Consider the following 15,335-nt stretch of genomic DNA (forward strand, 5'->3'; position numbering starts at 1 on the left):
GCCGGCCTGCTGCTGCCTCAGGCACTGCAGCCTCCCATTGGCCAACAGCCTCTGCGTGGCCCGAAAACAATCAACAACACAAATCAAGACCAATTGTCTTCACGATGATTCTCCTTGTTAAAGCAACAATTATAGAAGTCAATTTGGCATCCATCATGCTTGTTAACTTAAAACTTGGTGCCAGTCGCACATGCCTGTCCGGGAGATCATACCCGTGTAGCAAGGTATCGGCGTTCACCTTGAACAAGATTAGAGTCCAAGATGTCCGAGTCAGACGGTATAGTAGTATCCAAGTGATAAATACGTGTACTTTACCCAAGCCGGGGGCTGGAGTATATGTATATATTAGGCCCTAAGACAAACTTACATGAGTATATTACAGCCCTACATCTTTGAATTCTTGACTCAGACACCGAGCTGGAGCATATATGTATACATTAGGCCCTAAGAAAAACTTATATAAGCATATTGTAGCCCTACATGTTCGAATTCTTGACTCAGACACCCAAACCGGGCTCTTGACTCAGACACCTAAACCGGGGGCTGGAGTATATATGTATATATAGGCCCTGAGAAAAACTTGCATGAGCATATTGCAGCCCTACATGTTCGAATTCTTGACTTAGACGTCCATTGCCTTGTGGTGTCTTTCCTTTCGCTCTTTTTATCGTTTGCAGTTCTCTAGGAGACATGCGTCTTGCTCTTCTCGTGGCGGCGGTGCCTCTCGGTCACGCCATTCCTCGACCTCTGGCTGATGAGGGTGCTGCAGAGGTTCCTGGCACGGGACGGCTCGGGTCGGCGTATCATCCAAGACGAGATGATGAACCGCATGGAGCTCCTGACTGCACGGCTACCCAAGACAACGTCAAAGTGGTCATCCTGGCCGACAGCAACCGTGATGGCATAGTCGTCGACATTGAGGGCTCAACAGACCGAGGTCCAGGAAAAGAATCGTGGAGTAATGAATCGGGTGCTCTGTTTCTTCCAAACATTGGTGATAGCTCTGACCGGTGCCGTAAACTGCACGAATTCAAGGATACTCTGGTCAAGTGCAATGACGCCTCGGATGACATACAACGGGCACCAAAATACTTGGCCCCTCTCCGGACAGTCCCGACTCCGGGTCTCAACTCGTCCGCCGTCGGCAGAATATCCGTCTCGGACCCCTTGGCACGCAAGTGTGTCCGCATCTTTCGACGTTGGCCGTCGGATCAAAACTCCACACAAACAGAGCCGCCGGCTCCAGAATCATCACGGTGGTGGCCTATTTTTGGAAAGCCAAAAAAGGCGGAGGAATTGGAGAGCGGCTGGAAGATTGTTGGTGAGGATTTAACCTTTTCTGCGGCCGAGCTTGCGCAGGGGCTGCAGCTGGGAATCGATGCTCGCGGCCCTCGAGGTCATTTGGTAGCCGAGCCTGATGCCGCCACCATTCGGCCATGGGACGGAAGAGTAACAGTTCAGCTGGTCGTGACCGACGGGGAGACGACTTCCACTGATTCAGTCATGCTACGGGTCGCTCCATTGGTCACGCAGAACCATCTACAGCGGGTTACAAAGGTCTTTGCCTCAAAGGACACAGATCTGGCCGAATACAAGGTGACACTTGATGGAGTTGCATCAAGCGCGAAGTCTGTCGGGCTCAATGAACCGATCCACGAGATGTGGTGGATCAGCGGGTTCATTCAAGATCTCTTCGAGACAATGTACGCCAGCATCCCTGGGCCAAACGGCTCAACTATCAACTTACCAATCATACTGCCGGCGCCAATGAAGCTTGGCAGTATTCTGGGGCCATCAGCCGTGGCCCAGCAGATTCGCTCTACTGGCGTTGGAATGGTAACAGACGTGCTGCCCCCCGAAGATAATGCGGAGACGTTGGATTCCATGGGAAATCTCGAGACAATCCCGCCATATGAGTTTAACGGCAGGAACTTTTCGGCCGGGCGGATCGTCGTGGGTGCCAACCAGACCGCGGGCAGAGTGCCGCTATCACTGCCGTTCCTTCAGGCCCAGGAGATGCAGGATCCTCTCCTTGTGGACACGACGTGGCTCGAGGTTCAGCACGTCGATGAATTTCTGCAATTCTTACCGGCCGAGACTCCTCTCAAGTGGCGCGTCATGGTCAGCGATCCGATCGGGGCTGTTCGAGTCCTACAGGATGCTCAGGCGGCAGGGCGCGGCAACGGCTCGTATTCGTCTCAACCGTTGAGCGATCTCCACTCCTTTGGCACAATAGATCAACTAGTCAACACTGAATTTATACAGATAAACGAGGAGTGCGCGCGACGTATTCGAGGTACGATTGAGATGCTTAAGCGGGAGACTGGCATCTCGGACAGTGATGTCCTGCGCGTTCCGGTGCTCTATGGTAGGGTTAAAGATCCTGCAGTTCCTTCCAACGGAGACTTTCAGGCCGCTGCTATATTTCCTAATGCCATTAATGGGCTCGTCATGGCCGACTCACTCTACATGGCACCAAAGCAATGGGGCCCGCTTGACGCTGCGGGTGTGGATGTTCTTCAGCATGCTGTGGAAATGGTGTATAAGCAGGCCGGCTATAAGGTTGATTTTGTAGATGACCTGAACTACTACAACCGCAAGGGAGACATTCATTGTGCTACGAATGTCTTTCGTGAGCTGCTGGGCGAGTCTTGAGTGAGTTGGAAAGCCTACCAAGTTAAAGCCTAGATAGTCTTATATCTACATAGCTTAGTTTCTCTTCACCTTTTAGTCATTTAGAACGATGGAATTTTGATGTCACTACAGAGTAGAGTGTCATGCTCGAAGCCCCGTCAACAGAGACTTGTCACACAAAGAGACTGTGCAAAGTCATTGCTCGTGATGTTGCTTGTGATGGTGAAGGTTGTATTGATTTACTCAAAGGCGTTATATAATCATGATGACTTGAAAGCACGTACTGGGTCGCAGAATGGGGTCTATGGAAATCAATGTCGTGTGCTTGGGGTTGGATGTCTTCCGTTGCACCACGGGTCTGAAGCTTTCTTCCCAAACGCTATCAGAGTGCCTCAAATCGAACTCTTGACCTATTTTGACTACTTTGCATACTAAGAAAATTACAATCTCTCCATCACTAATTGACAGGGTCCTCGTAAAGGGTAGCAAGCAAGATACGCCATAGTGAACGGAATGGTCTCGTACGAGTCAGAATCGGTCCGGTAAATACCGCCAAGTCTTGGCATGATTCGAGCAAACCCCAATGCCATGGTATTACCGGTAAATCTGCCATGTTTTCTCTCCCCCCAGCCAAGTATAACACCTGTCCGATGAAACAGATTAGGCCCTATAGGTACGTCGCACTTCCTTGTCAGTACCAGCCCGGCATACAATACTTGGCCATCTCACTCAGTACACTGTAGTTTTAAGAGATACTCTAATTTATAAATAATATGCATTAAATTTATTTAGTGTAATTAACATTACTATTCCTCATTGTAGACTGTGTCTTTCAATAACCATCTACAATTTCGCGGCTTTATCACCAGCAGCTGGTTCTGACCCTGAAACGCCAGGAGACCCGGCTAGTACAAAGTCTACCATGTCGGCGATATCGGATGCATGCGCAGACTCTTGCAACAAGCCGACCAAGGCTCTCTCTCCTCCTTCAATATACTTCTTCAACGCGCCGGCAACCACTCTAATCCTGTCTGGTGTCCAGCCATGTCGCCTCAGACCTTCTGTATTCACCCCTACCGGCCGTGCGCGGAACCCGTGGACAGTTGTAAAAGGCAACACATTTCTTGTAACTATGCTACCGGCAGCGACAAAAGCCAGTTGCCCGACACGGCACCACTGGACGACTGCAGCTTGGCCTGAGATGACGGCACCTTTGCCAATGAAAGCATGGCCGCCAACCGCGGCGCCCGTCACAATGACCACATCATCCTCCAACCGACAGTTGTGGCCCACGTGGGCATTGGCCATGATCAAGCAATTGTCACCGATGGTGGTGAAGCCGTTTCCACCATCTTGTGCACCAGTGTGAATGGTGGCACACTCTCGGATGATGACTCCGTGCCCAATGACTAGCCCGCATTGCTGGCCTGCAGTCTTTTTATCCTGAGGCGGACCACCTAATGCAGCCTGTGGATATATTGTGCAATTACTGGCAATTGTAGTGGAGGACTGTATCGTTACGTGACTGGCGAGGACGGTATTGTCCCCGATAGACACATCATCTCCAATGTAACAAAATGGGCCAATTGAAACGTTGCGGCCAATAATGCAATCTCGATGGATGACACTTGTAGGATGAATCGCAGCGGATGGATGTTGCTTGAAGTGGCCCATGACGAGAGCTATCTAAAATTTACTAGAGACGGCGCGTCGTATGGATGATGTAGAGGAAAAGAGGCTGCATTGGACCACAGCTAGGTGTCACCAAATTTATATCACCTCAGATTCTCGGACAGGTTATGAGAAGATGTGTTCGGGTGACCGCTTATGCACTACATATTGTCGCAACAGCCTCAATCTACGGTTCAGCCAAATGCAGAGCTGCAAGATCTAGAATCGGATATTTTTTCGTCAGTGATAATTGCCAAGCTTAACTAGATGAGTTATACCATATTGCTTTTCTGCAAAACGTATTATATATATTGATAACATCGGAGTGATTGTGTTTTCCTGTCAAGATAAATTCTCCGTTCATATTATGACGTACTACGTTTTGGAATTATTGCATATCGGAGAATAAAAAATTGCCCGATCTACCATGGCTTGACGCGTTTTATAGATACGACTTTATAATGAGATGTGACATGTCTGCTGTATTAAAGTAAGAAAAGAATAGAAAAAAATAAAGACAGTGAGCTACCTGTTTTGTGTTGCCTTGATGTATACCCGGTGAGCACGACTGACGCACTGCGACTTGGATCGACTCTCGATCGCTCAATGTCGCCCGGCGACTACCCCAGCTTGCCTGCTACCAAGGCTTTCTGGGGTCAAAGAAGCTGATGAAAACGAAACAATGCGGCGAGTAGTACACTACAAAGACGAGAAAAAATAGCCCGAGAAGAGCTATACTCATCTTGCAGCCGTCTGAGCTGCGTGTGTTATTGAGTGCTATTATGAAGCCTGCGTACGCACAGCTGAACTGATGCACCTGACTCTACTCGTATATACCTCTAAATTTCCCCCACCAATGCATCTTTTCTTCTTCACTCTACACTGCCAATTTCAGATACGTCGGTCCCTTCTGAAGTGATCTCTCATCTAGTGACCGCTGCTGCAGAAGCATACAAGCCACGAACGCGACGCCCCATCGATGATAGTACAATGTCCACGAATGCAACGAGAAATGACCGAGAAAAGCTTGGCGAGCTACGGGCCGGGGTAATAGGTCTTGGCAAGTTTGGAATGTTCCACGCGAACAAATATGCCGCCATGCTCGATGCTACACTCGTTGCTGTGGTCGACACATCCGGTGAAGTAGCAAAAAGGGCTGCCGCGAAATTCAACTGCCTTGCTCTGACAGATTACAGAGATCTTGTCGGAAAAGTCGACATTGTATCTGTGACTAGTCCAGCAACGGCGCATGTAAATGCCGCCATCTTTTGTCTCAGAAATGGCATCGACGTCTACCTCGAGAAACCTCTTTCTGCAAACCTTGCTGACGCTAGACGCATAATTGATGCAGCTGCAGACAATGACCGAATTCTCCAGGTCGGACATCAAGAGCGGTTTCTTACTTCTCATCTGTGGGCTGGAGCAATTGATGTACCGACCTCGATCCAGTGTCGTCGCACCAGCACTGAAGACGGACGCTGCAATGACGTTCACGTCGCTTTGGATCTCATGGTTCACGATATAGACCTAGTTCTCCAATTAATACCAGGAACCATCAAGCTTGTATTCGCTTCCGGTTCCAGAGATACAATCTCGGCCATGGTCGAATTTGGGGGAGTCCCCGTCAAATTTTACGCAAGCCGAATAGCCGTGAAGCAAGAGCGTTGGACCAAAGTCGAGTATGGCCAAGGCAATCTGTTTCTCGACTTTCTAGCTGGACGCTTCACCGACTCGAGAAAATTACCTTTCCGAAATCTCCATAGCGGTGCTGGCCATCTCGATGGTGGTGGCACCTTGAAAAATGATCCCCTCAAAACAGCACTCGAAAGTTTTGTCACGAGTGTGCGGACGGGAATGACCCCGTTGGTATCCGCGCGCGACGGGTATCGTGCCCTCTCAATTGCCTTGGACATTATTACAGCATCTTTATCGGCTACAACACCGGATGCTCAAGAGCAGGAGGCCAAAAGACATGTGGCCACCGACGCGATAGTGGCTCAGCCAACCGACAGCATCAGCCTATTCAACATTAATTTGGCTTCGCCTGACCATCGAGCCGATGCTGAACGCCGAATTCGCATGGTACTTCATCATTTACAGTACATAGATGGTCCAGAAGTCAAGGATCTGGAACGTGAACTCGCTGCGTACGCAGGCGTAAACTACTGTTTGACAGCATCCAGTGGTACTACGGCTTTGATGATTGCGCTGCTCGGTGAGGATCTCACCACCGACGATGCTGTGTTCCTGCCCGCCAACACATATATGGCAACCTGCAATGCGGTAATATTGGCCGGCGCTACACCCGTTTTTACGGATGTTAGCCGTGAAACACGCAACATGTCTGCGCGCGAGCTACGACGCGCGATTGACCAAGTACAGCGTCAAGGCAAGCTCACTCCTCGTGTGGTGCTCGCCGTCGATTACTATGGTTTACCAGCACCCTACCATGATTTGTTACCGTTGGCAGACGAGTTCAGCATGACTCTCATCGCGGACGCCGCGCAATCTTTCGGTGGCTCACAAAGCGGCAAGAGGGTTGGAGCTTTGGCCCCTGTGACGGCTACTAGCTTTTTCCCGACAAAATCACTCGGCGCTTTTGGAGACGGCGGTGCGTTGTTCACCGATGACCCTGAGTTGTTTGAGAAGTGGAAGTCAATCAGATGGCATGGCACAGACAGTACCAAGGAGCAAAGCATCCGCGTAGGACTCAACGGGCGGCTTGGCTCTATCCAATGCGCGGTGCTCCTCGGCAAGTTGACAAACTTTGACAAAGAGGTCCAGCATCGAAAAGCAGTTGCACTTCGCTACCGAGCACAATTGGAAGGAGTCGTTGGGCTTCCATGCTCGCGTGCCGCTTGGGACGACCACGCCTGGGGCTTGTTCACGATTACGCTCGAGAACAAGGCGCAGCGAGAAGACGTCCAAGAAGCGCTGCGCTCTTGCGGAATACAGTCCAAAGTCTATCCAGCGCTTCCTCTGCACCGACAAAAGGCTTTCCAAAAATATTTACTCGACGACTGCCAGCGACTGGAAAATACGGACTGGCTTGCGGAACGTGTGCTGAGCCTGCCGCTTCATCCTCTGTTGGAGCTGTGTGAAGTGGACAGAGTGAGTCGGGCTGTCTCGCGCGCTATCACGTCTGTCAAGAATCAATGTACAGAGCGGCCAATGTAGCCGTACATCTTGATAGGTTTTAATAAGCGACATTGACAATTTTTGACTAAAAAGTGTTATACTTTCTCCATGGTCTACAAGTAGAAAACGCTTATTAGATTCGGTACATGTCAGGGCCAGCCATAGGAACGGCTTGGTGCAGCGCGAATTTTTGCACTAACTACATAGGTAGTCGAGACCAAGTACGGTAGAGTGAGTGACTAGTGCCAGAATATTTCGCTACAAGGCTTACTTTGGATACAGTCATGTTTCTTTACTAATTCCTTTGAGTTGATAATGACCAGATGGATTTACATCATCATATTTTTGCTCTACTCTACAAACTTCGCTGCTCTACTGAATACCATACCTATTCGTAGATACCTTTCCTGTGAGAACCGTTCGCGTTTGAGGCTGATTTCCGTTTATTTATTAGGACTAGCGCATATTAGGACTAGCGCAGCGCGACACGGCTTGTCACACTTTCCGCATCAGGGCGATAAAGAACTCTTATCAGCACGTGATGCGGAACACTCCGCGCTAGGCTTGTGTAATGGCCCCGACAGATCTGGTCCTGGCTGGTTGCCCTCCATCCTGGGTGAGCTTCCCAGGTTCTGCACCCACGGCTGGCGTTTTGTTTCCCCCTCCACCAAGCATCTATTCTCTTTGCAGCAGCTCTTTAACTTGACAGCCTTTTCTATACGAGCTCTCTGATCTCCATGTAGATATTCACTGGCCTAGCTGTGCCCCCCTCAAGCTGTGAGTACCATCTATTCTTGCTCGCGATCGCGCGCGACACATCCTCCTGAAGCTTGCGTTGTCGGCTGGTCGAAAAACGCAACGGACGGGCTTTTTAGGCTGCACCCAGCGCATGCACCCCGCGGGTGCCGGTGAATCGCGGTCGGATGAATGATGAACAACGTATGGGAACGACATGGCTGACTTTTTTTTCTGTGTCCTTTGTTTGCGGCTACAGCCCCCAGCATGAACAGCAACCAGAGCCACCAAGTCCAGTCCGGCGGCGCGCCATACACCAGTGAAATGGAGGAACGTCACCGCGTCATGCAGCAACAGCACGACGATATTATGAGACGGGACCAGGAGCGCGAGAGAGAGCGCGAGCGGGATCGCGAAGCCGCCGACCGGTTCCAGTCCGCACACCAGAGCAGTGCCGGTTCGATTCCCATACACCAACCCGTTGCGTCGCGCATCCCTGGCGCGATACACAGTCCGGGCGGCTTGCTGGCGAACCATAACGGCAACACATCTGCTATGCCGCTTGGCGGTTCCTCAGGCCCGATGCAAAACTACGGCGGCCCACCGCCACCGAATGACCACTCGCGTCCTCTCCAGCACGGCGGGCCAGGTGCGAGCGGTCAGCATCCAGGTTACGGATCGATGGCTCACGGACAGCCCGCCCAGGGCGGCCCGCCGCCGCCGCCACCTGGTACCGGATCAGTCTTTGGTGGCCCTTTGCAACAGCAGCCACAGCCACCGCAAGACGCCCAGCGACCAGGCCAGCAGGGCGCGCCCATGGTCAATGTACCACCACCAGGTGGCTCTCAGATTCCAGGCGGCATCACGCAAGGCCAGCAACCCATTCTTAATGTAAGGATATTGAAACAAGAACAGCGCGCATTGTCCTTGGCACGGCAAGCAGACTCACAGGCCTTTGTGGTTATGCGTGTTGGAAAACTTTTCGCGCGGTCGCTGTTTACCATGAAATGTAAAGCGCTAACTGAATGTTACAGGATGCTTTGACGTACCTGGACCAGGTCAAAGTTCAATTCCATGATCAGCCCGATGTTTATAACCGCTTTCTCGACATTATGAAGGACTTCAAGTCTCAGGCGTGAGTGCAGACTATTCTCCCTTGGTGGTGACAGAGCTAACATTGTAGAATAGTATCGATACACCCGGCGTTATCAACCGAGTTTCCGAGCTGTTTGCAGGCCACCCCAACCTAATTCAAGGCTTCAACACATTTTTACCCCCGGGATACAGAATCGAGTGCGGCGCTGGTAACGATCCCAATACAATCAGAGTCACTACACCCATGGGTACAACTATCCAAAGTATCGCAGGACGGGGTGGTCCTCCCGATAGCCATGGCCCTAGCCAGTCCATCTTTCCCGAGCGTGGTGGTCAATGGCCCCAGAGGTCACCCGAAGCCAATTTCAGCGCGCCGGCTCAGAACGGTGGAAGCCTGTTCGTACAGGCAGCCGCCCAGAGCGGCGGATATGAGGTCGCAGGACACCGCGCTGGCTCTCAAGCTCCTGGGCCTGCTGGTCCGAATGCCGCTACTGGGCGTAGCACGCCTGGCCCAGCTAGTCTCAATGGTTCTGCAGCAGCCCAAGCAGGTATGGAGCGACGCGGCCCCGTCGAGTTCAACCACGCTATCAGCTACGTCAACAAGATCAAAAACCGATTCCAGGACAAGCCGGAAATATATAAGCAGTTCTTGGAGATTCTGCAAACATACCAGCGGGAGCAAAAACCGATCCAAGATGTCTATGCGCAAGTTACCACATTGTTCAATGCTGCGCCTGACTTGCTGGAAGACTTTAAGCAGTTCCTCCCAGAGACTGCCGGACAAGCAAAGGCGGCCGCCGCCAGAGCCGAAGATGTTCTGGCTGGCGGCGCTGGTCAGCAGCCTGGTGCCAGAGACGGACAGAAGATGCCTCCACTAGGAAGCTTTGCGCCTCCAGCTAGCGCTAGCAAGGATAAAAAACGCGCGAGAAACGACAAATCGGCTGCTGGAGGAGTTCCTTTGCTCGCCGAGGTGACCTCCCAGCCTCGTCTGCAAGCTGCTGCTGTCAATGGCAAACGACCAAGATTAAGCCACGCTCGCGGCGCTGCGGATGGGTCGTCGATTGAGCCCACCTTGACGCCAGTTATGCCCGAGCCATACCCTCCTCGAACTTCCACTACAACTAGCATGGAAGAAATAGCCTTTTTTGAAAAGGTCAAGAAATATCTCAGCAATCGATCTTCCATGAACGAGTTCTTGAAGCTCTGCAATCTCTTCAGTCAAAACGTTATTGACAGAAACACACTCTTCCACAAGGGTGCAGTCTTTATCAACTCGAATCCCGACTTGATGGCTTTCTGGAAAGCGTTTGTGGGCTTTGATACCCAAGATGTTATGATCGATAATCGTCCTGCTGCTCCTACCGATAAAATTTCACTGAGCAACTGCCGAGGATACGGTCCAAGCTACAGACTCTTGCCTAAGAGGGAGCGCCTCAAGCCCTGCAGCGGCCGTGATGAGCTCTGCAACTCGGTTCTCAATGACCAGTGGGCTTCGCACCCGACCTGGGCCAGTGAAGACTCTGGATTCGTCGCCCATCGTAAGAACTTGTTCGAAGAAGGTCTTCATCGCATTGAAGAAGAGCGCCACGACTATGATTTCTACATTGAGGCCAACCTCAAGTGTATCCAACTCCTGGAGCCAATCGCCCAGCAGATGCTGGCCATGACACCGTCCGAAAGAGAGTCTTTCCACATGCCTGGCGCACTTGTCGGACAGAGTACATCGATTTTCAAGCGTATCTGTAAGAAGATCTATGGAGAGCGCGGAATCGATGTGGTCAACGACATGTACAGCCACCCTTTTGACGTTGTTCCTGTCTTGCTGGCCAGAATGAAGCAAAAGGATGAGGAGTGGCGCTTCTCACAGCGAGAATGGGAGAAGGTTTGGCATGCGCAGACCGAGAACATGCATCTCAAGAGTCTTGATCACATGGGCATTTCGGTCAAGGCAACAGACAAACGCAATTTGACCGCAAAGCACTTGGTCGATGTCATTAAGACGAAGCATGAAGAGCAGCGCCGCGAGCGAGCACTCAAGGGCAAAGCTCCGCGCCACCAATTCGCCTGGAACTTTTCTGACAAGGATGCCATTATGGACCTTCTCCGTCTGATGATGCTCTACAGCATGCACAATGGCCAGCACAGCACGCAAGAAAAAGAAAGGATTTTGGAGTTTTTCGAAATGTTCATCCCGGCCTTCTTCGACCTTCCTGACGACGTGGTTCAGGAGCGAGTACCCAGGATGCAGCCTGACTCTGGCGAGGAGGAAATCGAAGACAATACACCCGCTGAGCTGACAAACGGCCGCAGCCGAAGGAACGGAAAGAAGGGCGATTTGCTTAGAGGGGTCCTCGATCCGGGCCGTATCGGCAGCAAACCCCGGAATCATAAGGAGGATAGCACATCGGGGAGCAAAGAGACCACGCCCGATGTCACCCCGACGAATGAGGAGGAAATGGCCGACGTGCCCGATGAGGCGCCTACTCCTGACATGTCCAACGAGCGCTGGATGCCCAGTGTGCCTAAGCCTGTGGTGACTGGTTCTGACAGCGGCCTGTTGGACGGCGACGGCGAGCTCAAGGCTGATGGGTTCTTTAGCCGGCCCTGGTACAACTTCTTCTGCAATCAGACGCTGTTTGTATTCTTCAGCATATTTCATCAACTATATGAGCGTCTTCAAGATATCAAGGGCAGCTCCGAGAGGGTTTCTAAAGAAATCGCCCGACTGAGCCGACCCAAACCTGCTGGGGACATTGGTTTTACCGAGAACCGCATGACTTTTTTTGATGCCAACGAAGCGCCTGAAGCATTCTGGCCCAAAACCATGGAGCTCATCGAGGACTACATCACCGGCGACGTCGACGAGAACCGTTTTCAGGATGTTATGAGGCACTACTACCTCCGCAATGGCTGGAAACTGTACACTATCCAGGATCTTCTTAAGACTCTGTGCCGACTTGCTCTCACTTGCAGCAGCACCGACGTCAAGGAGAAGACGCCTGACCTCATTCAGCAATATCTCAACAGCCGGGACAAGGAGGAGACGAGCTACCAGACTGAGATTAGCGCCAGGAAGTTTGCAGAAAAGTGTGTCAAGGACGGCGATATTTTCGTCGTTTGCTGGGTAAGTCATTCAATTACCGGTTGCGAACGCAAGTGCTGACATGGACTCTAGTTTCCCCAGAGATCAGAGGCCACTATTCGCTGGCTGCAGCGTGACGAGACGACGTTTTACATGGACGAGATGAAGCTTCGCGAGCGATGGCAATACTACATTTCATCCTTTATTCGCGTCGAGCCAACAGAAGGCATCCCCCGCTCGAGGCTACAAAAGACAGTGCTCACGAGGAACCTGCCTTCGGGCGATGCCGAGTCTGACGGAGAGAGCATTCCCAAGCCTCTAGCATATGACGAAAACTTGACCATTTCCATCTGCCTGACGAGCTCTAAGATGGTTTGGGCGCCGGGGACCTCTGAGTATTTCATCTACGACAACGTGCCCAAGACCAAGGAGCAGCGCGAGCGCCGCGAAAAATTCACAGCGGCCCTGAGCCGCCACCGCGAGAGCAAGCTCTTGGAGAAGATGGTGCACAACCCCCCGTGGACCAAGGATATGAGCCCGGAGGAGGTACAGGAGCAAAATAAGAATTTTGTCAAGTGGGTGGACGAGGGCATTGCGCCTCCGTACGCGGGGGAAGACATCGAGATGCAATAGCACTGCATGAATTAGGAAACTCTGCTGTGGCTAGAGCAAGTGTGGGGTGTTTTCTAGCAGGTTGTTTATGGAATTTTTTATTTGCGTCTTTTTGGCAGGGAAAGTCGGGACCGAGCTTGAGCCTTCTTCTGCGTGTGTATTCTCCCTTGGATTTTCTTGTGTAAAAGGTTGGAGGGGTTCCTCGATTTGGTTGCTTATGGTTTCTCTCATCACGTCGTGCGTTTATTGTGTTTATTGTGTTTTTTTTTTTCTTTTTTTAGTAAGTTCAAATTCAATCGGGAATCCGGCATTACATATCAGTTGTACTCTGTGGCTCCGAGCTTTGTAAACCCAAAGAAATTCTTATGGTGGCTCTGTCTCTAAAGAAAGTCAAGTTCTGCTCGGACAAGTAAAGGGTGTTTGTTGAGTGTGAGATTGCGACGCTCACACAAGCACATGTTGACATCACCAGAACAAAGCTGCCTCTGAAAGTCGAGACGATGGATTCAATTTTTGTTCTTTTATTAAATGTATATAATGACCAGAGACTGCATTGGCATGTCCTGTTTGTATGCATAACTTTTTTTTATTTTCGCAACATGACCAAAGGGGGAGGGGTCTTGCCCAGTAGGACGACATGTCTTCATTCAATCATTTACTTTTTTTTTTTTTTTCTGGCTTGCTTCTTTCGGCAGCGAGTTTTACTGAAGATTCTCAATGACCAGGGCAGAGGCGCCGCCGCCGCCGTTGCAGATGCCGACGCAGCCAATCTTGGCCTTCTTCTCCTTGAGGACAGAGGTGAGGGTGGTGAGGACGCGGGCGCCAGAGCAGCCCAGCGGGTGGCCGATGGCGACGGAGCCGCCGTAGACGTTGACCTTGTCGGCCGACAGGTTGAGCTGCTTCAGGTTGGCGAGGGCGACGACGGAAAAGGCCTCGTTGATCTCGTAGTAGTCGACGTCCTTGTCGGTGAGGCCGGCGTGCTTGATGGCCTTGGGGATGGCGAGGGCGGGCGCGACGGTGAAGCGCTCGGGCTCGCGCTCGGCGTCGCCCCAGCCGAGGATCTTGGCAATGGGCGTAACGCCGAGCTCCTTGACCTTGGCCTCGGACATGAGGACGACAGCGGCGGCGCCGTCATTGATGGGGGCGGCGTTGGGGGCGGTGATGGTGCCGTCCGACTTGAAGGCCGGGCGCATGGCCTTGAGCTTGTCCTCGTTGAGGTTCTTGACCTCGTCGTCCTTGTCGACAACAATGTTGGGCTTGCCGCGTCCGCCGGGGACCTCGACGGGGACAATCTCCTTGAAGAGGCCGGCGGCGGTGGCAGCCTGGGCCTTTTTGTACGAGTTGATGGCGTACTCGTCCTGGGCGGCGCGTGAGAGGTCATTGTCCGAGGCGCAGAGCTCGCCGGCGAGGCCCATGTGCTCCTTTCGGAAGGCGTCGGTCAGTCCGTCCTTGAGGACGCCGTCGACGAGCGTCTGGTCGCCGTACTTGGCGCCGTTGCGGAGGTTGGGCAGGTAGTGCGGGGTGTTGGACATGGATTCGGTGCCGCCGGCGACGACGACGGACGAGGTGCCGAGCATAATGTTTTGCGCGCCGAGGACAATGGCCTTGAGGGACGAGGCGCAGACCTTGTTAACGGTGGTGCAAATGGTCGACTGGGGCAGGCCAGCGCCGATGGCGCACTGGCGAGCAGGGCCCTGGCCGAGGCTGTTTTGGTTGGGCGCGGGTGTTAGTAATATTGATTGTATGGTTGTGGTGGGAAGCAGGGTGGGTTGTCCGTACCCAGCGGAGAGGACATTGCCAAAGTAGACCTCTTCGACCTCTTCGGGCTTGATACCGGCACGCTCGACGGCACCTTGTGGTGGTGGTTAGCTTGCTGGGACGCGTTCGATACTGTCGACGAGGGGCAACTGCTATATTACCCTTGATGGCGACGGAGCCGAGCTGAGTGGCGCTCAAGCTGGAGAGGGAGCTGTTTGTTCTCGTCAGTAGCCGTTTTACATGCTGCAACAAGTTGTGCCCAGAGTTTGAACGGTGTCGCTGCGGCGAGTGAGGGGAGCTACGAACCCGAGGAACGAGCCGATGGGGGTTCGGGCGGCCGAGACGATGTAGACGGGAGGAAGATTGGACATTTTGGCGGGGTTGTATCCTGCTTGCTTTGTAAAGGGGGTGAATATGAAGAACGAAAAGCGGCTTGGAAGAGAAGAAAAGAGGTCGCGAGGAAATGGTTCAAATAGATGAAAAAAGGGGGAAAAGCTAGTTACTGGAGGTGAGGCTACAAGTTGGTCTAAATCCGAGCAGGACCATGTGTATATTTACCGACACTCGGGATTTCTCAACAAGCGGGTTCGAAGGAGGGGCTGTAAACGAT

The 15,335-nt window shown here is 52.2% G+C and overlaps 5 protein-coding genes across 5 annotated transcripts; 3 read left to right on the forward strand and 2 right to left on the reverse strand.

The window, feature by feature from the left end:
* Positions 1-690: 690 nt before the first annotated feature.
* Positions 691-2,655, forward strand: BBA_05310 (peptidylarginine deiminase type I; the record flags this gene model as incomplete). Its single annotated transcript, XM_008600407.1, has 1 exon — positions 691-2,655. The coding sequence occupies one exon, from the start codon at positions 691-693 to the stop codon at positions 2,653-2,655; it is 1,965 nt and encodes a 654-aa protein (XP_008598629.1).
* Positions 2,656-3,477: 822 nt separating this feature from the next.
* BBA_05311 (UDP-N-acetylglucosamine acyltransferase) lies at positions 3,478-4,308 on the reverse strand (the record flags this gene model as incomplete). The annotated part of the gene is made up of 1 exon (XM_008600408.1): positions 3,478-4,308. One exon carries the CDS (start codon positions 4,306-4,308, stop codon positions 3,478-3,480), a length of 831 nt encoding a protein of 276 aa, XP_008598630.1.
* Positions 4,309-5,295: 987 nt separating this feature from the next.
* BBA_05312 (pleiotropic regulatory protein DegT/DnrJ/EryC1/StrS) lies at positions 5,296-7,482 on the forward strand (the record flags this gene model as incomplete). The annotated part of the gene is made up of 1 exon (XM_008600409.1): positions 5,296-7,482. One exon carries the CDS (start codon positions 5,296-5,298, stop codon positions 7,480-7,482), a length of 2,187 nt encoding a protein of 728 aa, XP_008598631.1.
* A 963-nt stretch (positions 7,483-8,445) lies between these two features.
* BBA_05313 (histone deacetylase complex protein) lies at positions 8,446-12,988 on the forward strand (the record flags this gene model as incomplete). Its single annotated transcript, XM_008600410.1, has 4 exons — positions 8,446-9,069; positions 9,213-9,313; positions 9,367-12,397; positions 12,449-12,988. 4 exons carry the CDS (start codon positions 8,446-8,448, stop codon positions 12,986-12,988), a joined length of 4,296 nt encoding a protein of 1,431 aa, XP_008598632.1.
* A 680-nt stretch (positions 12,989-13,668) lies between these two features.
* On the reverse strand, positions 13,669-15,096 carry BBA_05314 (acetyl-CoA acetyltransferase; the record flags this gene model as incomplete). Its single annotated transcript, XM_008600411.1, has 3 exons — positions 13,669-14,819; positions 14,887-14,936; positions 15,032-15,096. The coding sequence occupies 3 exons, from the start codon at positions 15,094-15,096 to the stop codon at positions 13,669-13,671; spliced, it is 1,266 nt and encodes a 421-aa protein (XP_008598633.1).
* Between the last annotated feature and the right edge of the window lie 239 nt (positions 15,097-15,335).

This window comes from Beauveria bassiana, assembly GCF_000280675.1.
Source record: "Beauveria bassiana ARSEF 2860 unplaced genomic scaffold BBA_S00013, whole genome shotgun sequence".
NCBI classification, from domain to species: domain Eukaryota; kingdom Fungi; phylum Ascomycota; class Sordariomycetes; order Hypocreales; family Cordycipitaceae; genus Beauveria; species Beauveria bassiana.